At 35.9% G+C, this 26,162-nt stretch overlaps 1 protein-coding gene across 35 annotated transcripts in view; it reads left to right on the top strand.

The window, feature by feature from the left end:
• The window catches only part of DST (dystonin), a 497,218-nt gene that overhangs the window by 420,186 nt on the left and 50,870 nt on the right, over positions 1–26,162 (top strand). For 31 of the 35 annotated variants that reach the window (XM_016955718.3, XM_063812480.1, XM_016955699.4 and 28 more), the window contains 12 exons: positions 21–191; positions 2,778–2,944; positions 5,159–5,318; positions 5,518–5,844; positions 6,363–6,447; positions 7,554–7,795; positions 8,718–8,924; positions 17,668–17,787; positions 17,983–18,090; positions 19,613–19,831; positions 23,869–24,072; positions 25,398–25,629. In XM_016955718.3, the coding sequence (XP_016811207.2) occupies positions 21–191; positions 2,778–2,944; positions 5,159–5,318; positions 5,518–5,844; positions 6,363–6,447; positions 7,554–7,795; positions 8,718–8,924; positions 17,668–17,787; positions 17,983–18,090; positions 19,613–19,831; positions 23,869–24,072; positions 25,398–25,629 (2,242 nt within the window). The remainder of the gene's footprint in view (positions 1–20; positions 192–2,777; positions 2,945–5,158; positions 5,319–5,517; positions 5,845–6,362; positions 6,448–7,553; positions 7,796–8,717; positions 8,925–17,667; positions 17,788–17,982; positions 18,091–19,612; positions 19,832–23,868; positions 24,073–25,397; positions 25,630–26,162) is intronic. The other 4 variants (XM_054685908.2, XM_016955703.4, XM_024357241.3 and 1 more) reach the window with 1 other exon arrangement.

The following is a 26,162-nucleotide window of genomic DNA, read 5'->3' as shown; positions in this document are numbered from 1 at the left end:
AAACAATTGGCACTTTGCAGGTGGCTCAGCGAGCAGCCCAGCTGCAGGAGGCCTTGCTGCACTGTGGGAGGTTCCAGGATGCCCTGGAGTCCCTGCTTAGCTGGATGGTGGACACTGAGGAGCTTGTGGCCAATCAGAAGCCCCCGTCGGCTGAGTTCAAAGTGGTAAAGGCCCAGATACAAGAACAAAAGGTAAGTTAGTCATGCTTTTGTATTGCGTTTCATATTAAATCTTAATAACAAGAGAAAAAATGCACCTTGTGACTCTTTTAATTAATAGGATAACCTAGTTAACCGGTTATTGCTGCTGTAGACATTATTTTGTTAGTCATTCGACAAATATTTATTGAACATCTACCATGGGCCAGGCCTTGTTCCAGATGCTGGGAATATATCCTTGAATAAAAAAGATGAAAATTTCTCATTGAGTTCAAAGCCAAGTGGGAAGGGTGTGCCAGGATTGAAAGACAATAAGTAAAGTAAATAAATGAATGGTGATAAGTTAGCAAGTGATGAATAAAGCAGGGATCGGGGAGAGGCATCAGGAAGCAATAGAGCAAAGATGAGGGACCTAAAGTGCTGGAATGGAGGGAGGGAGGGGGTGTGTGTAATTTTAAATAGGGTCATGAAGGAAGGTCACTGACAAGATGGCATTTGTATGGAAATAACATTGTTCCCTTATATATTAGGTTGATCCCTATGAAATTGTCTTTTTATATATTAAATATTGACAGTTTCTTTTGGTTCAACCTATTACTAAAGACACAAATATTTGATTCATATATGCTGAGGAATGTGCCATTGTGTCTTTTGACACTACTAAAGTGGGGCCAGTTTGGGAAAATAGGGTCTTCAGAGGGTTGATATGTACCTGAGACTGACCACATGATAGTTTTTGTGCCCCTGATAGCAATGGTCGGGTATGAAGTATTTAATACCACTTTGAGTAGTAATCAGCCAGCCATGACTTGAGATGACATGTGGGAAGGATCCTAGAGCATGGCGTACTGTTAAGGTTTCTCCCCTCTGGAACTTTAAAAAGAAGAGGATGGATTATGTTAATTACGTTATTTTAAAACTCAAAGAAATGTTTTAAAATTTTACATTAATTTTTTTTAATTTATAAAAAAGACAACATTTTAAATTTCTCTTTCTGTGCCTGGCTTATTTCACTTAGCATGGCTGCTAATAATGTACTGTATATTTCAAAGTTGCTAAAAGAATAGATTTTAAAGGTCCTCACCACAAAAAAATGATGAGTAGGTGAGGTGATGGATATGTCAATCAGATTGATTTAATCATTCCACAATGTATACATATATCAAAGCATTGAATTGCACCCCATAAATTCAATTATTATTCATCAATTAAAAATGGAAAAAAACAAAAAATTCCACATTTACCCTCAATTTTTTTTTGTATTTAAGACTTACTGCTTACTTTAATTTCTACATTTAATACTATCTCCCTAGAAGTTTTTGAAAACTTCAGCATATTGGGAAATTATACCAATTAGAAATAGGTTTAGAGGTAAGGATTAAGGACACATAACTGGAAACACATTGCATTTGTGCGATTTTTGCATAATACAGTGTCTACCATTCACAATTTAAAGTTAACCCCCAGAGTCATGATGCTTAGCCAACAAAACCTATTAATTGATTTTGCTTTTTTAATTGCTAGAAGCTTTATTATTAAAATGTATTAAAGTAATTAGTTCTCCTTGCTGCCAAAGCACCTGTTGTACTTTGATTATATCATGACTTTAGTATATAAAAAACTGTGCCAACACAGTTTGTATGTCTTACCCTTCTCTTTAAACAAGTTCCTCTTACCTTCTGCCTTGGTGGTCCTGATCTCAAAATACTCTTTTAGCTTTTTACTTCTGGGTAACTGTCAAATCTTTACTCCTTAATTACCAGTCAGGATCATTAAGGATGCAGTGAAGCATAGTGTTTCATACACTTACGCCTTCCTCATTGCTGGTAACACAGTGCCTGTGCACAGCAGTTGCTCATGAGCCATTTGTTTGATTAGATTAGAGCAAGGTAAAAGGCTAATTATAGCAAACATTTCATTTCAGGTGCTTTGAAATGTTTAATTAGAATCAAATTGAATTTTGTTTCTGGTGCTAAATCCTGAAATATTAGTCTTATTTAGCCAGCTTTGGAGATTTCTGACATCTTCTACCCTCTCTTCCTGTTGCCAATGACGTGTAAAAGCTGTTTTAGTTTGCAGCCTCACACAGATTTTAGGAGCCAGTCCCACCTAGTAAAAGGAGCCAAGAGCCTCTCGTTTTAGCGTTGTTAACTTGTGAACTTGGGCTGAGTCTTAACTTCCTTGTCTATAATGGACTGTTTAACGTGGGAAAGGGTTTTGAAAACAGTAATGATTTATAGGAACCTTTTGTATCTTGACAGGACAGATAGTTGTTGAATGTTTAAGGCATTCTTATTTCATTCCGATAATGGAGATTTTGCACTTTTTTCATGATTCATTGGAGTTATCCTAAGTGGCACCTTCTACCGTATTATTCTATATTAAAAAATTAAAATTAGTTTTGTCTACTATGAAAAGCCCCTGCCACAGTGTCTGACCCAATAGTAATAAATCATTAAACAAATGAGTTACCTTTAAAATCTTGCTTTTCAGATCCTTTCATATGTGCATACATACAAAATACATTTTTGTCATATTTCAAATGTACTTAGAATACATTTTACTTTATATTCATACAATTATTCCCTTGCTTTTTTATATTTAATGTTTTGTGTCAAGCTTCTCCAGAGATTGTTGGATGACCGAAAATCTACGGTGGAGGTAATCAAACGAGAAGGAGAAAAAATTGCTACAACAGCAGAGCCCGCAGATAAAGTGAAGATTTTGAAACAGCTCAGTCTCTTGGATAGCAGATGGGAGGCATTGCTTAATAAAGCTGAAACAAGGTAACTTATATACTTCCAGTTCTTTTGAAAGAGTAGCAGTGGCCTCTGTCTACAAAACTGACATTTTGTATTTTGGTAATACTTTTCTTCAAATCATGATTTTCCTATGTTTATCATGTATGTGAACAGAGATAGCAAAGATTGTAGTGCCTCTTTCCTCATTCCTGTAATGGTAATGGCTTGTCACCGCTATATCCCAACTTTTTAAGAAAAGCATTTCCCTTGGGAGTGATTACTTCATTTGTTTATTACATAGTTACTGCCTGCTTACCATGCATCAGGCACAGAGTTAGGTCTTGTGTTATAGGGGTGAGCTGGGCAGATCATCTCTGCCATCAGATAGGGTACAGTCTAAGAGGGTTTATAGCCATTGAGAAGTAATGATGAATGTGATGTCTCAAAGTTGAAATACAGGTTGCTGTGGGAGCATATCACAGGAAGAACCTAGCCTAGGGGCAGGGAAATGACAGTTAAGCTAAGTTTTAGAGGGTAATGGGAGCTAGGAAACAAAGAAGGTAGAAGGGTGCTCTAACTTCATGAAGGCTAGGAAGCCTAGAGCCTGGCTCCACTGGGTGTTTGTTCTCAACAATTTTATTACAAAACCCCAACCCATATTTCAGTATCTGCATTGATGCCGCATTGACTAGCCATAGTAGTAGCTACATTGAAGAGTAGTCACCTAGGCTGGTTGGGTTGAAATAGATGAAAATAGAAGAATCACTGACCTGAGTGAGTATGTTATATAAATTCCCACCTTCTTTGGAACCAGAATAGTGAAGAGAAGGATTTGTCTAAACTTCAAATACAGAGTATAATTAATTATAGCTTTAGGGCCATAGAATAAAGTGCTCCCAAAGAGGTGAAAAATCTCATGTTGTCCTCTGATATGTGTCAACAGATTAACCACTCTGTGTAATGCCCTGGGAGCTGTGCCCTGGCTGCCATGGGAGATACTCTCAGTAATTTAAAAATAATAAATGAGTGAATGTCTAGATCTCTGCTTTACTACCATAACTAGTCTTCTTTTCCTAAAACTTTCTTCACAGAGATATTAAATTGAGGGATATTGGTAATGGTTATGATTCATGCCCAGATTTATTGTGGACAGTTTAAATCATAGTAAGTGAACTCCCATCACAGAATAGTTATTTCCACTGATTTTAGATGATTGGATATTTGAATTTAGAAGAAAAGGTCACAGATAGTGATAATCCAGAGGTAATTATGAATATAGTAATTTTATTCATTTTTAGGATCAAATATATCAACTGAAAGTTTTTAAAAATGTGTGTGTATTGTGATATGTTATAGAAATTATGTTTAATAGCTTATGCCAATTTTCTGTAATTCCCTTCTTCTTCATAGAAAGCTAATTTTTCAAAACATGTAATTCCCTGAAAATTAAACATGATAAGAAGTTAAGGCAGCAATATCTCTTGATCCCAGCAGAAATTATGTATACAGGATTTGATACTGAATCAGGTACTCCGTATGCAGACCAGAACAATAGCTTGCTCTAGATAAATACTGAGGACAGCGGAAACAGGTTTTAGCTTTAGTCCTCTGCAACTGAGGAAACGTATTTCCAAAGGTATTTTAAAGTACCAGTAAAAGTCCAATGAATACTTCTCCCCTGTTCATGATATTTTAATCCATAAAATATTAATATTGCTTTTGGGAAGTAAACCTAACCCTGCACTTTTATAAAATAGGAATCACTATTAATTCCACTAAGGAGAGGAGGAAGAAGCTATGTATGCTCTTCAAAATTTGAAACCAGTTTTGACCATTTGATCAAGAGCAATCTCAGTAACTGTTGCTCCAATTGAAATTAATATATAAAGCACTTAAGATGGGGCCTGGCACAGAATATGTGTTCAATAAATTTTACCTGTTGTTGTTACTATTACTGCTGTTATTATTATAACATTGCTGTCATTATTATAACTGTAACTATTGGAAGTATTGTTACAGAAGATTACTTCAGACTTTCATGAGATTCAGGAACTTGAGGATGATCTGTTGTTCAACTTTAATTTTTTTTAACAGAAGAATTGTTTTAATATGTTCTTTAAATGTTAAGAGATTTAAATTTTAACCTTAGATAGTTTCTACAGAAAATGTTTAGAATAGATTGCAAGAGCATGACTGAAGATTTTTGTTGAATATTTCACACATTCTTCATCCCTAAATGACCTTTTGGCACATTTGTAGGAATCGTCAGTTGGAAGGTATCTCGGTGGTAGCACAGCAATTTCATGAAACCTTAGAACCACTGAACGAGTGGCTTACAACCATAGAAAAGAGGCTGGTGAATTGTGAACCCATAGGAACCCAAGCATCTAAACTTGAGGAACAAATTGCACAGCACAAAGTAAGATATAAATCACACATTAGCGAGGTTCAGTTTTTATTGTGTGGTTTTGTGACATAAATTTGAGTTATGTACTATTGTTTTGTTTAATTGCAAACTAAATCCATTTCACATGTCATGCTTTAGTTTTATTTATGTTTTCATTTTTATTTGTCCATTCTTTTTGTTTTTCTTCTTTATTTTTTTAAACTTTGCTTAGGCCTTAGAAGATGACATCATCAATCACAATAAACATTTACGCCAGGCTGTTAGCATTGGCCAGTCCTTAAAGGTTTTGAGCTCCAGGGAGGATAAAGATATGGTGCAGAGTAAATTAGACTTCTCTCAAGTATGGTACATTGAGATTCAAGAGAAAAGTCACAGCAGGTCTGAGCTCCTCCAGCAGGCCTTATGTAATGCTAAGATTTTTGGGGAAGATGAAGTTGAACTGATGAACTGGCTGAATGAAGTGCATGACAAACTGAGCAAGCTCTCAGTCCAGGATTACAGCACTGAGGGGCTATGGAAGCAGCAGTCTGAACTTCGGGTATTTTGATTTATTTTATCTTATTTTTTCATTTCAATTGTCATTATTTCTTAGTCCTTATTTCTGTGCAATTTTATGTTTATGATGATTTCGATGAATTGCTGTACTCAAAAAAAGACTGTTTATACAGATTACTTTTAATGAAGTCATTTTAAAGAAAAGAGTGACTCTATCTAATTAGCTGGATATTTCACTTTTCATTTTGTTATTTTATTGTTGTATACAAAGACCTGTATTAACCAGTACTTCAGTACGTCCACAAAGCCCATTTTCATAGGGCCCTAAGTATTTTCTGAAAAGGAATATGCTGTGAATTATGGTAGATGAACATGGGACATGGGCCACAGAGGTGAAAAGAAGAGGTCTAAACATGGGAACAATAAGAACATTTGAAAATGTGAGATATTTACTCAAATATGTCTCTGTGAAATCTAATTAAAGTTCTCTGAGATTAACTAATGTTAATGCTGACTTAAATGTTTTTCCCCCCCACATAAAAATGGTACCTGTGTTTTCAGGTTCTGCAAGAGGACATCTTACTCAGGAAACAAAATGTAGATCAGGCTTTACTAAATGGTTTAGAACTACTTAAACAAACCACAGGTGAGATATCTTTCAAATCAAATCATCATGTGGTCAGCATTTTATATTGTTTTCAAAATATTTTAGGGATGGGAAAAAACCAAAACACTTTATAATTTTTGGTCCATTCCAAGACTTTTATTCTGGAGAATGCTTTGAAGACCAATCAAGGGGGTGGTTAGGATATGATCTCACTTTTTTCTCATGATCTCACTTGAGTTCTTGATGGAAGTTGTGTGTATTACTCATAACATAAAGCACTTTGGCACAGGAGCTCATCAGAGAAGCCCAGGACAGAGTCACATTACTTTTCCACTTGTGGAAGGCAGATAAACACATAGGTTGTAGACAATTTCTTTTTAAGATAGATTGCATTGCAGTGACACACAGTATGGCTATGTGCATAGCTATACATGGGCTTCATTTCTTCATGTCTGAATCACCAAGAAAACTGATACATAGTTTAGTATCTAGATGAGATTTTTAGGACAACTCAGGGAAACTAGTTTTAGTGATTCCTTTGGCCATAGGAATTTCACTATACCTATATTCAGTTCAGCAATATGTGTATGTTGGGGGCAAGTACCATTCATTATGCATTGAAGAAATTAAATGTAGAATCAAGAGCCTTGAGCTAGAAGTCTGAAGCCCAGGACACAGTTTTTCTGTGTGTCAAAAAATGAGGTAGAGGCAAATAAAGATCTGTTGGAATAGTGCAGATGAGTAATGATGAATAACTAAGAGCAGAGAGGCTAAGTATCTTGCCCAGAGTAACCCAGCTTTTAAGCCATGCATGAAGTCAGTATTTGAACTCAAGCAGTTTTTAACCCCTCTTCTTTGAAAACAAAGTCTCATACAGATAGATACAAAAGTACTGCTTTCCACATAGCTAAAGACATTTAGCCTTTTCCAGTTCCTACATTTGTATTTTCAGAGTGATGTAGATTTGCTGGAAATCTTGGGAAAGATTAAAATTTAGAAAAGGGCTTCTCTTGAGTAAGATTATCTTTAGAAAAATGTCTCCTTTTGTTCTGTGGAAATTTCATCAGTGTTCCATAATATCTGAAGAAACCCTCCCCCTGCCTTTTTTTTCTTTCATAAGAAATAACGTGACTTTGAAATTTTAGGTGATGAAGTTTTAATAATTCAAGATAAATTGGAAGCCATTAAAGCAAGGTACAAAGACATTACTAAACTGAGCACTGATGTGGCCAAGACTCTGGAACAGGCGCTGCAGCTTGCAAGGCGGCTGCACTCCACACACGAAGAGCTGTGTACCTGGCTGGACAAAGTGGAGGTGGAATTACTTTCATATGAAACTCAGGTTCTGAAAGGAGAAGAAGCAAGTCAAGCACAAATGAGACAAAAGGTAAGCTCTGATTTCTGCATTTTGGATTAGTCTTTTATCTTTTAGGCAGTCTTATTCACACAAAAATAAAATTATATTTGTCTTATGTCATTACATATGCTGAAGGATGCCTTGGTGGGTGGAGACCCAATAGAAATTGGCAGCAGATCAACTGTTTAAAGTTTTAGGAGCCCAGAGATGAAAACAGTATGTTATAATTGTTGCAAGAGTCCTATATTTGGGAGTATAGTTTATTACCCAAGGAACAGAATGATGAAAACAAAAAAAAAGGAAAATGATCATTGTTTCAGAGACACACATAATTTGGTTGGAATACCAATATTTCTATAAGATAACATGGGGTGGGTTTTCTAATTATATCACAAATGTAGTATACTGCATGGTAATCATTCCTGTTTTCCAAGATATCAGCCTCTGTTTTTATCATCCTTGAAGTATGATCACATGTGGGTGAAAGGGAGTTGGTGAGGTCAGGCTCACTGAGCCTGTAATGATTTTACTGTCATGATTTAAAGCCAGTTTGTCATCATTTTGAGGGTCACTTAATTCTGGCTTGGAATATCCTCTTCATTTTACTTTTCTGTTACCTGATTACTTAGAGGTTCCCAGAAAGCAAAGAATAATACATGTTAACTTGCTTGTTTTTGCTTCTGAAATTTTAAATATTTATATTAAATTTCAAAGATAAAATCTTGCTGTGTCGACAAATGAATTGTTCTTTGAACTTCTCAGGAAACATTTTTCTTTTTGCAAAATAGCTTTAGATAAAAAAGGTTTATTTAACTCGACTGAAACTAAGGGAGGGGGGGAGTGGGGCAAAGCATCACATTATTCGCCTGCGAAGGACTTGAGCTCCAAGAACAGTTAAAGGAAAAGTCTGTTGAAGCTCTTAAGTGTTACTTACTTATTTGTATGTTTTCAGGAACTGAAAAAGGAAGCTAAGAACAACAAAGCCTTACTGGACTCCCTTAATGAAGTGAGCAATGCTTTGCTGGAACTGGTACCATGGAGGGCAAGAGAAGGACTTGAGAAAATGGTAGCTGAGGACAATGAGCGCTACCGATTAGTGAGCGACACCATCACTCAGAAGGTGGAGGAGATCGATGCAGCCATTCTGCGATCACAGCAGGTAGGGAAAAATGGTTTGTTGTTTAGGCAATAAATTTTCTCCAGCTGTTCTTGGAGCTTTTACCTGAACAAAGATGACTGTTAATACTGTTTCCATTCATTTGCTGTGCTTCCAAAATGAAAGGGTGGATTTGAAAAGAAGTTGACTGGGCTTCTTCGATGTCTGAGCACCAGGGCAAGGCTAATCTGCACATTGTTCACAGCCATCTGCCTCATTGTTTCACAGATTTATCCTTACCAAGTCAGACACTGCGAAGATCATCCCAGCTTTCCAAACAAAATGCTTTTGTCTACACATATGCATATTGCTGATATTAATTTTTATGTATTGACTAAGTCTAATCTGTATGTGAGTAAATACTGTGAATTGTTATGTAAGTCAGTATTAACTGTTCATTTACAGAAAGCTGGGGCAAAGAGAATGTTTTCTTTTTAAAAAGGAAGCAGTTTTGTTGGTAATGTGAAGTTTTTTTCTGAAGATGACAGAAGGGGGGAAAAGATGATAGGTTCCAATTTGTCTATAACTCCTGCAGAATGTATACTCCAAGAGTTTTATAGGCATTCAGCCCTTAGCCACAGCGTCCTGGGAAGACTGTGGGCAATGAGTGGGGTCCTGGAAATAGAAGTTCGTAATATAATACATGTGTTGATTAACTTTAGTTGAAATTTCTGTGAATATTTATATTAAGTCATCACAGTTACTACAAAGTTTATGTGTGGGGGTAGTATGATATTGCACTGTACTTTAGAGCAGAGCTTGTGATGGTGTACGACTAAGCTTTTACTAGTATGAGCCAAAAGCAAGAGGCATAAATCAAGCTGATTCTGTGGGAGCATCCAGAATTAATTTTCTAATGTTGCCATAGAAATGGAATTTATAGTTAGTTCTAAAGCATAATGTTCTGCTCCTCATTTTAGTGCTGTGCTCTGGGATCACAACAGCTGATGAAATGCAATGATAGCAAAAGCCCTGGCTAAGAAATTTTTGTGAAGGAGGGCATTCATGCTTGAGGAATGTATTTGTGTGACTCTGTTTAAACAGAGGAGTTTGTATGCCTCATTATTATAGGAAAATGAGGGTGTTTATTTGTGAAGTTTATTTAACTATTGAAAAATATATTTTTTTCACTGAAATGTATTTGAACGTTTCCCAACTGGCACTGAAGGCTTCTCTAAACAGCAAGAAAATTATTCTGTACTCTTGGGAGTAAGAATTTCTTGAGAAGTTGACTATGGTTGGCTGGTTCAGTAAAGTGAGACAGTAATAAGGGCACAGTCACAGATTGAGTTTTCACTGGTTAGTAATCTCTGATATGTGCCAAGGTCATTAACTGTGGCCAGGTTCTTCAAGGTTTTGCATATGTTTTCCAAAGGCATGGGGGAAAGTAAGTCAGTGTAAGTCTTCCGGAATCCTTTAGGAAAATAATGATTTTTTTTTTTCTGATAGAATTAGTCCTTATTTAAAATTTCAAGATTTTCTCAAAGAATATAGAAAAATTCATGAAAGAAAGCATATGTAAGCAATTTGGTCTGTATCCTTCCAGTCTTCGTCTTGAAAGAGAAGGAGAATTTATATAGTAAAATCCTTTTGAAAGTGAAAGACAATGTATATAGTAAAAGTCTTACTACCAATAGATTACACATCTTAATGCCACTGATATCTTCTGGTTGTTCATGTGTGTATTTTTATCTTCATTTCTTTGAAATACCTGCAAGTCTGTCCAATGAAAATACCTCCAATAAGGCTACATAGACACACAGATGTTTAGAGCTGGGAGGAACATGCCCAGCATGCATGGGATAAAGTGACTTGCATGTGGTCTCACAAGCAGTAAGTGGCAGAGTAGCAACTAAAATTTAATCCATATCTCATTCTCCCTCACTGCTGTGCCTCCTCATAAATTATATATAGAGAAAAACCCTTGAGGGTGGTAAACCATTTTTTTTCTAAAAATTCTTCAATAATCCGAAGGTTCCATTATTACAACAAAGTGGAGGTATCTAATGAGAATATTTCCAGCTATAAAGACTGTGGAGGATGAGAATACAACACTAAAAGGATCATAAAACATTACCGTGTAGGGAAACGTAAGAATAGAGTAGTAGGTACCTGTCTTCCTGGTGTGGCAGAGATTTTGCACTTAAAAGATAAGTTTCTAAACTCATAATTTTCAAGTTTATAAAGGAGCTAATATATCCCTGAAATATTTTATAAGGTTGCCTACTTATAGATGTTTGGAATTAGGACCAGAGTACAGTTTGATAAAAATGTTTGTTTTCTGTTTTACCCAATAACTACATCCATGAAATATAAAAAGGAGTGATTTAAAAAAGCATATCTTTAGACCTGGACATTAGCCACGTATTTTGGACTATCTGTTTTGCATTGTTTAAACAAATTACCATTCTGAGTCTCTTCTCTGTATGAAATAGGGACACGATATGACCTGAGCTCATCTTTTTAGACACACCTTTAGTCATATGCAATTTGTTTTATTAACAGTGACTCTTCCCCCAGACCCCTGCCCCCAGCCTACCAACAGCCACACATGATGGGGTAAGGACATGTGTCTTGAATAATACTTAACAATTTTAAAATTTATAGATTTAATGATTTGTCCCAGTTAAATCAGGGAGAGTTAAATTAGATTTTCAATGACTAGGTGTTCTGTTTTCTGAGCAGAAATATCTCTTAAGATACTTCATATTTTTTCCCAGTTTTAAGGTTGCATATATACAGATATACCTCTTTTATAATGTCAACCTGCTTTTTGAAATTTAACAAAAGCATAAGCACTTTGTGAACTGTCAAGCCACAATCGCAGAATGTATTGACTTCTAATCATCAGCATGGAAGATGTCAAGAAAAACATGGAAAAGACTTAAAAGTTTGAAGGGAGAACAGAAGGAACATACAGATACCTTCTCATTAGCACATACTTTGTAACCACTTTGTATAAATTTAGGTTTTTAAAAAGTTTTGATTTGACAGGGTTAGATTTTCTTGTTAATCCTATATCACAATAACAGTTTTGAAAAGATACGCTATTGAACTTTCATAACATAGGTGTGAAGGCCCTATTTGTTATTATTTGAGAAATAATTGAAAAACCTCAGTAATGGGTGAATGAGTAAGAACTTGTACATTCACTGATACCACCCACCAGTCCCCCAAATCTGACTCTAGATTTGCGGGCATTGATATTCTAAAAAGGGTATTATTTTTTAAAGTAGTTGGGCCCATTCATTACTTTTAGGAAGAATCTGAATGGGACAAGGCAGCTTAGTAAATAACGATGTTGAGCTGGACTGCCTCCCTTTTACAATACATGCCATTATCTGAGTTATAAACTGTACGTATTTTTGCATTTTAAACCTACGCAGAGTAGCATATCTTTGTTGCTTTCTTTCTACAAGCTTTGTGGAAATGGAGAAAGGCACTTTTGCTTGAAAAATGTACAGACTTGGGTTCTGAATTCAGACTACCTTGATTCTTTAAGCCTCAGAGCAATTCATCATCCTTTGCTTCTTATAATGTACAACTGTCAGTAGTTGCTAAAATATGTATATCTTACTGGGTCTGGGAATCCCAAGCTTTCTTCAGCAGTTCTAATTGCTTGGCTTCTGTAAGTGGGCCCCATAATAACCCTGTTAGAAAGGCCCTTGGATTGGTGGTTTGGGTGCAGTTAATGCAAACAACTCATTGGGTCATTAGGAATCAGCCTGGAGAAAAATATCACCTGTTTATTTCTTTTAAAGGACCAGAAGGAAACATCTCCTACGGAAATGAGATTTGTTCAGACCCTCCAGGTGTTGTGGATGGGAAAATATGTCTTGTGTTATAAATAAAGACAAGCAAAGTGGAAGGAAATGCTAATCAAAAGAAAGTGATAAGATCCCCAGTCAGGGGAAGGGAGTAAAAAGGATGTCCTTGAGGTTAAGGTTTGCTTATCACTTTGCCTTAAACCTCTATTAAAACCTATTGTGTATTGACTTTTGTGATATTTGGCAGTCTAGAAGTCAGACCACCTTCGTTAGAATCTCAGGCTCAGCATTTACTACCTGAGTAGTCTTTGGTAAGTTAGTTAACTTCCCTTTACCTCATTTTTCTAAGCTGGAAATGGAGTTAATGGTAATACATGATACAGGTGTCAGGATTAAAGGAGGTATTGCATGTTAAGCACTTAGAACAATGTGCTCAGTAGGATGCTGGCTGTTACTGTTTTAGAGAGTGTTTTTCAGGCATATTTAGATGTAGCTACTTAAAATGTCTTGCACTAACTTTTAGAAAATTCCTGAAAGGCTAATTCAACTATAAACAGAAGTTACAGTAGCTAGAGTTGGTGGTTCGGCTCCTCTGATGCTATTAAAGTATTTCCCCAAATACAATTATGGATGCCAAGATTATCAACATTTTATGTTAAGTCAAATTTTACTACTTGTATGAGTAGTAAACAAATTTACTAAAATTTGACCTAGTGTATTTCTCTCCATGTTGCTTACATGTAAAGTGAGCCATGTTTATGGTCCATTAAAAATATGTTTATGGACCATGTTTATGGTCCATTAGAAATGTTAACCAGTCATTTGAGTGAGTCATAGACCTAAAATGCCTCGCCTTACTATAAATTACTTAATGTAGATCCTGTAGCTACTCCCTTTGTTGCTTAACAATATTTGATAATTTAATTTTAAAAGTTTCTCAGATGACAGGCGGGAAATATCTGTTTGAAGTCTTTTTTTTTTTTTTTTTTTTTTTCCTTAGCAGAGCAAATGTTTGACTTGATCAAAGAAATATTGTTTGGATTTCAGCTTTCCTTTTTTGGCAACTTAGATGGTATCACCATACTGTTTATTGCTGGAAAGTTTTTTTTTTTTTTTTAAATAGGGAAGACATAGTGTTAAACTAATATTAATATTTCACAGCCTGACTGTCTTTATGAGGACACTCATTTAAATACTGTCAGGCTGAACACAAACAAGAGGGGTGGGGTATTACTTTATTTTTTTTTTCAGGAACCAGTAGAAGAAAAAAATTTATAACTGTTAAATTTTATTCAGATATCTTGCAGTATTTACACTCAGGTAGAAAGGCCTGAACTGTTTTTCTCAGTCTTATATTCTTTAAATGAATCACATAATCAATTTTTACCTATAGCTTTATTATATATGCCTTGAAAAGTAAGAATCCACAGAAGACTCTTTCACTTCTTTTTCATGGGGATTCTTTCTCCACACCTGAAGCTGCTGAATTAGTTGATGAAATGTTTTTCTTTTGTTTTCATATTGATCAGTACTTGCTCATGAATAACTTCATTTGAAATTAAATAATATCACAGAAATTATTGAACCAGCTTAAGATAGATTATTTTAAGTGGTTTCTTGGTTTCCTTATAATTACAGAAAGTCTACCTATAAACTTGACGATATTAAATTTTCAATATCAAAAAATAAATTATACCCCACGTTTATGAAGTTATAGCAAAACACTGCTTGTGGGAGTGTACATTAGCACATTCTACCTGAAGGGCAATTGGGCAGTATTATATCGAAGAGAGAAAACACAAATAGGAACTTATAGGTGAGACGTTACCCACAGAGTTGGTTTTCTTTCTTTTAAAATTTTTTGTATTTAATATATTTTCTTTTAATTTTTAATTTTTATGGACACATAGTAGATGTGTATATTTATGAGGTACATAAGTTATTTTGATACACGTATACAATGTCTTATTAAAATTAAACTTGTTTTAAGATAATTCTAAGTTCACCTGCAGCTGTAGAAACAATACAGAGAGATCCCATTGTATCCTCTACTCAGTTTTCCCCAGTGGTAACATCTTTATAGTAAAATAATCACAAGCAGCATATTGACATTGATACAGTCAAGATACAGAATATTCCCCTCACCACAAGAATTCTTCATGCTGCTCTGTGAGCCATACCCATTCCATCCCACCCTACCCTCCCTAACTTTTGTCAACCACAAAGCTATTCTCCATTTCTATAATGTTATTTCAAGAATGTTCAAGTATTTTTTCAGTCACAATCTCTTTCTCTTCTCCTTCTGGGACTCTGATAACATGAATATTAGGACTTTTGTTGTAGTTCCACAGGTACCTGCAGTTCTGATTATTTTTTAAGTTATTTTCTATTATTCAGTTTGGGTAATTTCCATTTCTATTTCTAAGTGGTAATTTCTTTTCCTTCACTGATTCTTTCTTCTGTCCCCTTCATTGAGCTCATCCACTGAGATTTTTATTTCAGTTATATTTTTCAGTTCTACATTTTCATTTGGTTCTTCTTTATACTGTATATTCTTTTTCTTTGCTGAGATGTTCTGTGTTGTTGATGAAGCCTTCTAATTTCTCATTTGTTTCAACTGTGAACATTCAGAAGTACTCATTGAAGCATTTTTATCATGGCTGCTTTAAAATCATTGTCAGGTAATTCTAACATGTCTGCCATCTGGGTATTGGCATCTATTTGATTATCTTCTTTAATTCAGTTTGAGATTTTCCTGGCTCTTATATGATGTTATGAGTGTTAGAACTTAAGCTTTCTGTTTTAGCTGCCTTCCTCTTACCACTCTGGCAGAAGGTGGGGGTGCTACCAGGTGAAGGTAGAAGTCCAGGTTCCCAATTCAACCTCTGTTGACACCTAGGAGATGGCTTGTCATTTCTGCTGAGTGGGAGTGGGAGTTCCAGCTCCCTATGTGGTCTCTACTGGTACCACAGTGCAGGTGGCTGTGATGGTGACACACTGAGTGATGATGAAGATCCTGACTCTCCACTAGGCCTTCTCTGATATCACCCCAGAGGAGTGGAGGGAGGGGCAGTTCGTTATTGCTTAGTCGGGGTGGAAGCCCAGCCTCCCCACATGGTCTCAACTGACAGGATGATCTGGGGATGAAAATTCTGGCTCCCTACTTGGCATTCTCTAACATCTCCCGGCAAGAGTGTTGGGGACCTTGTCATGGCATTGCAAGGATAGAAGTGTAGGCCCCCCATTTGTCCTTTCTTGGCATGAGTGTGAGTGGAGCAACCATTTTTTCTGTAGTGTTTGGTTGGAATAGAGTGGTTATTGTTTAAAAGTTGTCTGTTTTGCTAAACTACTCCTTTCCTGGTTCTTTGGCTAGAGAGAGCAGGCTTGTTTTGGGACTTTGTACCCGTTAGTGTTGTGTGGTTGCTAGTTTCTCCAGTATTTAGTCTTAGATACGTGAGGCAAAAAGAAAATCCCAGAGAACTCACCACTGTGTTCTTCCTTGTGGCCCAAGGTCCATGGTAGTTCTGTCCTCTTCTCTCCCCTTTGTGGAATCTTCTTATGTATGTTTTATATATAATGCCTGGGATTTGTAGGTGTACTTATCATGAGGAACAGAGAAAAGCTAATGTACTCCATCTTCCCATGAGTTGGCATAGTGTTGCAGAGTTTTTAAAGTGTGAATTTTAAAAAATCTAGTTTCTTATCTCCACCCATCTTTCTCCCCACCTACCTGTTCTCCCACCTCATCTGGATTTCCAGATTCCTTTGAAAAGTTAGAAGATCTGGCAGTACTGGACTTGAATAGCCAAAATGTTCATTCCTCATTAATTCTTCCAACTGAGGTCATTTCAGTGATCATTTATGGTTGGTACTGTGGTGTCACAGGGCCATTTTATTCATGGGAGGCACTGGGGTTTATCCGATGGAAGACATTGAAAATGTTCGTGCTCTTTGACTTGATAGTCACTTCTAGGAATCTACACTAAGGAACTAACTAGAGATGCCAACAGAAATTTATATACAAATATATTCATTATAGGGTTGTTTGTATAATAACAAAAATGCAGAAAGCTTAAATGAAAATCCAGGTATGCTAGAATATAATGGTATTATTTGAAAATCACATTTAAAGGAGTATGACATGGGAAATGTTCATACTAAATGAAAAAGCAGGATATGAGGCTGTTTATACAGTGTCATCCCAGACATTTTTTTTACAAATCTTTCTCTCTTGATTTGTGGAAGAAAATTCACTACAATACCAGCAGTGTTAAATCTAGGTTTTAATTTTCTTCTGTATGTTTTTCTCTGCTTTATGAATTTGTACTGTGCCTATAAATTACTGTTTTAATTACTGTTATAATCGGGAAAATAACATTTCTTAAAATATTTAAGAATGCTCTTAAAAATGTTTTCTGCCATTATTAAATGAGATGCTTAAAAATTATACATGAATCATTTAGGGGTATACTCTGCATATATAGAGATGTATATTTACACATGCATTTATAAACATAATAGTATAATAAATAAGTGGGGATATTCTATTCTTTTTGCTTGGAACTATGTACTTTGATAGCAGAATGTTAGTTACATATCATAGGAGTTGAAGTGATGGGTGAAATGATTAAAAGATGGTACCTGGCTGTTGGCTTTCATAACTGTTAGATTTGGACAGTACTCCTAAGGTGCAAATTATTAAGACTGCCTGAAAAGAAGGCAATAGTGCTAGCTGTCCTAAAATCATTAATGCAGTGCTATAAATCCAACATGTTTTAAGAGCTTGTGTTTAATTACTCTGTGGAAAGTTCTCCTTTCTTTAAAATTTAGTCATTATCACGAATTATTTTAGGATGCCATGAGGAGACAAGCTCGGATTTTCCACTTGTGTAATAAGGATATTTCAAAGAACTGTAGATAGGTATTTTCTGGCATCAGGAACAGGAACGTGCTGACCTAATTATTTATCTTTTGTTTAGTTTGACCAAGCAGCTGATGCTGAGTTATCCTGGATTACTGAAACAGAAAAAAAATTGATGTCTCTGGGTGACATCAGGCTTGAGAAAGACCAGACTTCTGCTCAGCTTCAAGTTCAAAAGGTGAAGAAATACATTTCCAATTGCCATATGAATTATTTGCTGGTGTGCTCCAACTCTATAAAATGTGCTTGTATGATTTACTTTTTAAGACCCCTCTAGTATAACGTGATATTTTTAACTACTTAGCCTAATTGTTTTCATTTTAGTCATACAATTTCTTGTTTTATTTTTTGTCTTTATTTTGGTAAATCACAGACATTCACCATGGAGATTATGAGACACAAGGATATTATTGATGAACTTGTTAAATCTGGGCATAAAATCATGACCGCATGCAGTGAAGAGGAAAAGCAATCAATGAAGGTATAATCTTGTCTGTGGACTGGTAGTGGGACTCTTGAAAAAACAGCAGGTGTTGAGCTTTCAGTCCTAGAAAAACACTTCTCCGTTATCCACAGCTGCCATTTAAGCAGCAAAAATAATTAGTTTAAATAAGGCATTTTTCAAGTTTATAGAATAACAGTGAAAGGAATATTTCTTAAGAGAATCACTATGAGGACAATCTTTTTGAATAGGCACAAAGGCTATTAAGGTTTGAGACCTTGGTTAACTGGCACGCATTAAGCATTCAGTTAATGTTAGCTGTAATATTACCATTATTATCAGTATAAATTATTGTTTTTTATATGTATCAACTATTGTTTATGTGCTTCAGAGACATTTGGGCCTCTTAATAAAAACCAAAATATGTGGCTCTCTCTAATGCTGAAATCCATTTTGTATAAAGTTACAGTAAGCTATATAGGGAAAATATGATCTGAGTAATTAAGGAAGCATTCAGCTTGTGTAGTTTTAATTATCCTTTAATTTGGCAGAAAACCAGCCACAAATAAAAATGTTCAATTCATATTCAGACATCTAAGCAGCCTGAAGAAATTGATGTATATTCATGCTTCTGGTAGGAAAGATATCCCGTGCATGGCAAAAAAAAATAGGAATCTCTATGCCTAAAATCATATTTTAAAGAGTATGCATTGCTTTTAAGGTAGACCACAGATAAAATAATAGAATGCACAATGTAATGATATGCACTCTTTTATTTATTTATACTCTACAATGGCAATTTGCTTGTTTATAATTGAATATTATTTTTGTAAAGACTCTGATGTGAAAAATACAGATTGTTATGAAATAATTTCTTTGTTATTCTGTGGTTTATTGGGTTATGATTGTGCTTTATCTTCTGCTATTAGTTTTTGCTATGAGTTTATACCATAATCTAGATCACTGTGACTACCCCATTAAATCCGTGTATAGCACAATGGCAAATGTTCTGCTTTGATTCCTCTTTCTCTTTCTCCTTCTCTTTCTCTTTCTCTTTCTCTTTCTTTCTCTTTCTCTCTTTCTCTTTCTCTCTCTCTCCCTCTCTCTCTTTCTATATATATATATACACACACATATATATACACATATACACATATATATGTGTGTGTGTATATATATAATTAATTTTGTTAACTAAAAATTTTGACAATTTCATTTGCAAAAGGTGGTCTTTATTTTTTTTCTGCAAAATATATGTTGCCAGAATCATATGGGACTTGTTTTCTAATCTTGAAGCCATTGTAAGAATGACTGGAGAATTGTGCGTATTGTTTTTGGAGATCTCAGTGTCTTATTCATAAAAACTTGAGGCACTTTAATTTAAAGTGAACTTTTGTACGTATAAACCATTAAAATCTGAATAGCTTTTACTGATGTATTCATTTAACATATATTGGTCAAACGCCCACTCTGTCCAGGTGTACTGTGCTGGACAGAGCACTCTGGAGTGTGTGTGCTCGTTGGCCTGACCAGTTAAACATTTCATCCTTTTATTTTCTAGAAAAAACTGGACAAGGTACTGAAGAACTATGATACCATCTGCCAGATTAATTCAGAAAGGTATCTGCAGCTGGAACGGGCACAGTCCCTGGTTAACCAATTCTGGGAAACATATGAAGAACTTTGGCCATGGCTGACAGAAACACAATCAATCATCTCTCAGCTTCCCGCCCCAGCCCTTGAATATGAAACTCTAAGGCAGCAGCAGGAAGAACATCGGGTAAGCCTGGTGTGAAAGAGAATATTGTATTCCCCATTAAAAGAGAATCATGATTTTTATGGTGGTTTTTAGTACAGTTAAACACTTACATGATTAAGGCATTTTAGAATACCGTGTTCTGGTCTGTGTAATTTGCTTACCTCATAATTGCTTCTTATACAGGGTTATAGTGAGAAGACTCATGTGGATATACTTATTGTATATGTCATTAATTACATCACAACTTTTATAAAATATGCAGTATAAATCATCTAGATAGAAAAAAATTCCCATTTAAAAATGTTATAGGATTAAGCTTTTGAAGTGCTTTCAATTTACACACATTGAATTGTTTTAAATTTATACATTTAGAATGTAAATGCAGAGTGGAAATATGTGGGAGAACCATTATACAGACAAGGCCATTGAGTTTGGAGAAAATGTGTAATATAATGAATGTGTCAAAATAGCAATATTATGAAAGCTATGAAAAGGAAAAATGATGAAGTATAAAGACAGATTATTTTGTTCACCTTAGGTACATGGAACTCCTTTGAAGTTCTTGTTCCTGTAAGTGTAAATGGGTAAAGTAGGAGGAGCACATTTACAACTACAGTTACATCACATTTTAAACATGTATGAAATGGCACATAAAGCCCTCTTTTCAGCAGTCACTTAATTGTTAATATGGCTTAAAATTTTGTAAGGGTTTATGTGAGAGAGCATTCCAGACTGTCAGAAAAAAACTAGATTTCTTGCTATTTATGGACTTGTGAACCTAGTTGCTCTTCCAGATCTGTACAGAATGTACTCTGAGACTAATCATGGTGTGCATGTGTGTGTGTATGCGCATGAGGGTGTGTGTGTGTGTGTGTGTGTGTGTGTGTGCACGCCTGTGCCCAAGAGAGAAGGAGGGAGAGAGAGAAAGGGAGGGAAAAGTTCAATTCAGGGTTTATTACATCATTGTTTGGAATATGTGACATCTTGTTAATCTTGTTTGTTTACCTTTTTAATGAATTGGCATTGAAGACTATACTGAAGTATTTATTTAAAAGAGAGTTTTAGAGACCACACTTTAACTTTATTTAATATAGAACGGGAATCTTATGGAGTTCTATCTAAATGGTTCAGCAGGAGAAAGACAAGTATGTAGAATTCAATTTTTGTATAAAGATTTATTTGTGGCAGAAATCTGATATCTACTTACTGAATTATTTTAAATAAAAAATGTTTCATGGATTTCTATGCTGAGGTGATTTGAATAGCCACATTTTTAGCATAGCATCAAATAGTATGGAAAGGCTCATTATTGAGCTGAAATTTTAAAAATTGAGTTTTTTTGCCTTTTTGCATAATCTGTAAGCTCTCAAAACAAATTTGTGATTGTCTGTATAAAGGGAGGTACAAAACTTTGTAGCCACATCTTCAAATTGTTTAAACTAAAAGCTTTGCTGTTGCAGAATATTCGTAGCCTCCTAGGATGGCATTTCTTTTCCAGCTCTACAGCATCTTCTCCATGTATTTTGGGGGAAAATCTAGTTCATTCTAGCCAGGAATGAAAAATGGCTCCAAGGGCCATGTTACCACATGATAGATATCAAGTCACACCGGATAGCTCCAGCATGACTGGACTCCTGTGACAGCATGTGCCAAGAATCATTTTGTCACATATAAGGCAAAAGGCATCTCCTTTTGGGCCCTTTTCTGATACACACACATACCTGAGTAGATGGCTGGTAGGTGTTCTCTTGCCTGTCATGGAATGGTTTAAGAAGGGTTTAAAAAAGGCTCCTCGGCCAGGCACAGTGGCTCATGCCTGTAATCCCAGCACTTTGGGAGGCCGAGGCAGGTGGATCACCTGAGGTCGGGAGTTTGAGACCAGCCTGACCAACATGGAGAAACCCTGCCTCTACTAAAAATACAAAATTAGTCGGATGTGGTGACTCACGCCTGTAATCCCAGCACTTTGGGAGGCCGAGGCAGGTGGATCACCTGAGGTCAGGAATTCGAGACCAGCCTGACCAACATGGAGAAACCCCATCTCTACTAAAAATACAAAATCAGTTGGGCATGGTGGTGCATACCTATAATCCCAGCTACTTGGGATGCTGAGGCAGGAGAATCACTTGAACCTGGGAGGCGGAGGTTGTGGTGAGCCAAGATCGTGCCACGGCACTCCAGCCTGGGCAACAATAGCAAAACTCTGTCTTAAAAAAAAAAAAAAAAAAGGCTCCTCTCACTACTTGCCAAGCCAAGTTGCCTTATAATGGTGCTATACAGGTGAGATCTACCTAGACCCAAAGGAACTCCAGAAATATCAGCAGAGATGTAGCATTTTATTTGAGAGTCTCTTGATAACTCTTGAGTGAAAGCTTGTTTTCCAAGCATTCCTGAAAGAACATTGACAGGAGAACGTATGTAACATCTTCAGTTTTCCTTTTCCATGAGATTATCTATAGCTGATATACCATCACCACCTCCATTCGGTAAAGCAGCATGAAGATACCTAATTATGCCAAATAAAAATAAAAACTTGGCCTGGGACGCCCAGGAGCTAGATTGCAAACATGGCCCTCCCACATTCTTATGTGCAGCATGCTATATTAGACTCTTCCTTCTTTTAAAATTGAATTCATCTTTGTTTAGCCCTTTCTAAAACTATTTTGAGGCAGTCTTTTGAAAACCTTCAAAAACATTTTATTACATTGGTGGTAGTTAATGATGTAATTCCTCAACAAGTTCTCAAAATAATGCTCATAATTGATTTTAGTAGACACTTTCAATAAAAATCTAGGTATGTGGCCATGCTGGTGACTGATAGAAATTAGAGTTTGCAGGAAAAGATTGGTAGCTTATCTCTAGACTATCTTTCCTGAAAGTAAGATTCCCCAGAGAAGGTTTTGTGAGGGGCTGGAGTTTGGAGATACACATTCTGGTGAGGACAAAGAGCTGCTGATGAGGGAACCTAATCAATAATGTGGTGCAAATGAAAGACCCCTCAATGCTGCACAGAGGCCAGCCTCAGAAAAACCTGCAAGCAAAGGCAGATCTTCCCCCTGGGGGTGGCTTTGGTTTTGACCCATGAAAAACTGCTCATTGAAATCCATGGGATCCATGAGGTGTATGTATTCTAGCTTTATTCAGGCTTCCAACACATCTTCTCTATTAAAAGGAATGGGGATCCACTTGAATTCTACACCCACGCACTAGTATAAATATCATTGTATTTCTTGATTAGCTAACAAAATTATGCACATTCATATGACATATGTTTTTCCTTAAATATACCTTACAAACAATGCTCAGTATATAGCTGTGTATTGATAGATTGCCCTTGTAGCCTTTAATATTTTAAAATAATGAATATAGATTCATTCATATGTGTGTCTATATATCATATATATATAGAATAGATTCATACATAAATATAAAATGTAATACATGTTCATTCATTTTATATCAGTCCGCATATATAAATGCAATGCCTTGTGGGCTTACATCACCCTAACATTCCTTATCTTGAGGTTTTGTCTCAGCATTGCATCTAACTTATATTGAGCTTCTTTCTATTCTTTTTTCTTCCTTCCCTTCTCCCTCCTTCCCCCCATCTTGTCTCTCTCTCTCTCTTTTTCTTTCTTCTATTTTTGTATATATCATGAGTGTGCAGAAAGGAACACCATCAGATATGACTTGGTGTCTGTAGGTTGGGGACATAGCGAGTTCAGAATACTTTTATATAATATGACCCTAGGCTAATGCTCTTGTCAAAATGTGCTACTCTTGGTATGAGATGCATAATAAACTGGGATTCATTATTTCACTGAACCAGCATCTTTGTACCCTAAAGGGTCTTTGGTGTGACCAGACTGTTGTTTAATCTTTGTGTCAGGACCTTCTCTTCCTGGCAAAGAGCTGTATGAGCCATCATGTGTTAAATGCCTTGTGATGGGGAGGGGTTTGTTTGGAGTTTCTTGCCAGCTGGATGCATTGCAGGTGTAGACAGCTGTAATATGGAGGTGTGACCCTGAGATACTGAAAAGCTGTTTGGTTTGTTATAGCAACTGCGTGAGTTGATAGCTGAACACAAGCCTCATATAGATAAGATGAACAAAACTGGGCCACAGTTACTGGAATTGAGCCCTGGGGAAGGCTTTTCTATCCAAGAGAAGTATGTGGCAGCCGACACCCTTTACAGTCAAATTAAAGAAGATGTCAAAAAGCGTGCTGTGGCACTGGATGAAGCCATTTCTCAATCAACTCAGGTAATTGTTTACACTAGATATAGAATTGGGTTCTTGCAGACAACAGAGCACAGAAAGACATTTTCCTGGATTTCCTGATTAAATTTTAACTAAAATTATTTCACCACATTCACTCTTGAGTATTGATGTCTGTGTCCCTCAGAGGTGATGTTTGCTTGCATCCAGCCTTTATCTCCTTATCTTTCTCTGCCTGCTTATAGATATAATACAAATAATTTTCAATGACTTAAGAAACATGCAGTTGTCATCATTATCCGAATATTTAATTCAGTGTCCATCCTGAGTAGAATGTAATATTTGCCATTGGGAGAGATAAAGGAAAGTGTTATAATTATTAACAAAATACTTTCAAGAAGGCAATGAGAAGAAAGAATGATAGGCTAAATGAAAAGAAAAAGAATATAAAGTTGGATATTGATGGTTTTTTCTTTTCTGAAAATATCTTTTTTCAAGAAGTTGAATTTTGAAATACCCAAAGATTTTCCATTTTCAAGATTTGGTTTTCATTATTAGATATGGCACATTAGAGTGGGCCAATGTCACAATCCTGTGTGATTATTCCTTTAACTTTGAGATAGTATAGAACAAAGTTCATTCATAGATGTGAATGAACAAGTTTTTAAAGCTTTGCTTAATTGTCTATGGAACCTTTACAAATAAAAATTTTAAATTCTCTCATGTGTCTGATTATGTGTTTAACCATGAAGTAAATAAAAACTTCTGACACTTGTAACTTCTGTTATATCAGAAGTTACAACATTGGGGAGGTTTTTTTGTTAAAAATTTTTTTTAACATTTTTCAGTTCAGGAAATGCATAACTTAAGGATTCCCTGGAATCTAATCAAAACTTCCCATGAATTTCACATTAAATAATATAACTTTTCAGGATGCCATAATAGTTCATTAAAAATGAAGTAAACAATCCATTGTAATAGACAAATACTCAGCTTATTGAACTTGATTTTTAAAATTAATTTGAATTATGATAACAGGATGAAGCAGCAGGTAAAGAGACATTGCTGCCATGTTGTCCTGGTCCCGTTACATATTAATATATACCATTTCTTAATGGATACCCTCAAATATTCATAAGAAACTAAGTCTATTGTACATAGGTAGTATGACAGAGGTGCATATACTTCATGATTTTAGGCATGTCTTCACACACCAGGTGGATGTAACTTTTGAGTGGGTCTGTTGATAAAGAGGCTAAGATTTATTCTTAATTCTGACATTAAATTGTAAAAAATGTTTTTTCATTTAAATTTCACACTTGGTATTACAGATCTTTTTTCCATAAAAGATCTCTTTGTTTTGCCCCTAGTTCCATGACAAGATAGATCAGATCCTTGAGAGCCTGGAACGCATCGTGGAACGTCTGAGGCAGCCACCCTCTATCTCTGCAGAGGTCGAGAAGATCAAGGAACAGATCAGTGAAAATAAGAATGTGTCAGTAGACATGGAAAAGCTACAGCCGTTGTATGAAACTCTTAAACAGAGGGGAGAGGAAATGATTGCTAGATCTGAGGGGACTGATAAAGACATATCTGCCAAAGGTAATACTTTTGGAATAGGGAAACAAACTTTAAAGCATTCTAAATGTTTATGCGGTTTACTCACCGTCCAATTGGATAACAAAATGCTGCATCTTAAAAAAGATATTACAAATGTGATGTGTTTAAGGTTGAAGGGCTGTGTATGCAAATTCCTTGTTAATGTCTTCCTGTGTTTGTGAAATTAATCGGTTGAATACAAAGCGTGCCATTATACGTAGACCATGTATAAAGACCATATGTTCAAAGACCTTGTGTATTCAGGTCTTTTAAATCAGTAGGTTGAAGCATATTGCTAATAAGGCCATATCTGGGGTTTTTTCCTCATTACTGACTCTGCTACCTTACATAGCATGGATCCTGCATCACATAGCCACAAAAATGGGAACCACTACCACAGCCAGCCATCTTTGAGATACGAGCTGAGGGTCAAAAGGGAGAGCATGTGCGTAGTGGAAATTCACAATGAGAGTACTCCAGAAGCAAGCCCAAAGTACATACCATACATTGTTACATTCCTGGGACTGAACGGACAA

The sequence above is a fragment of the Pan troglodytes genome, chromosome 5, assembly GCF_028858775.2.
Source record: "Pan troglodytes isolate AG18354 chromosome 5, NHGRI_mPanTro3-v2.0_pri, whole genome shotgun sequence".
NCBI lineage: Eukaryota > Metazoa > Chordata > Mammalia > Primates > Hominidae > Pan > Pan troglodytes.
This window is presented reverse-complemented; position numbering and strand designations above follow the sequence as displayed.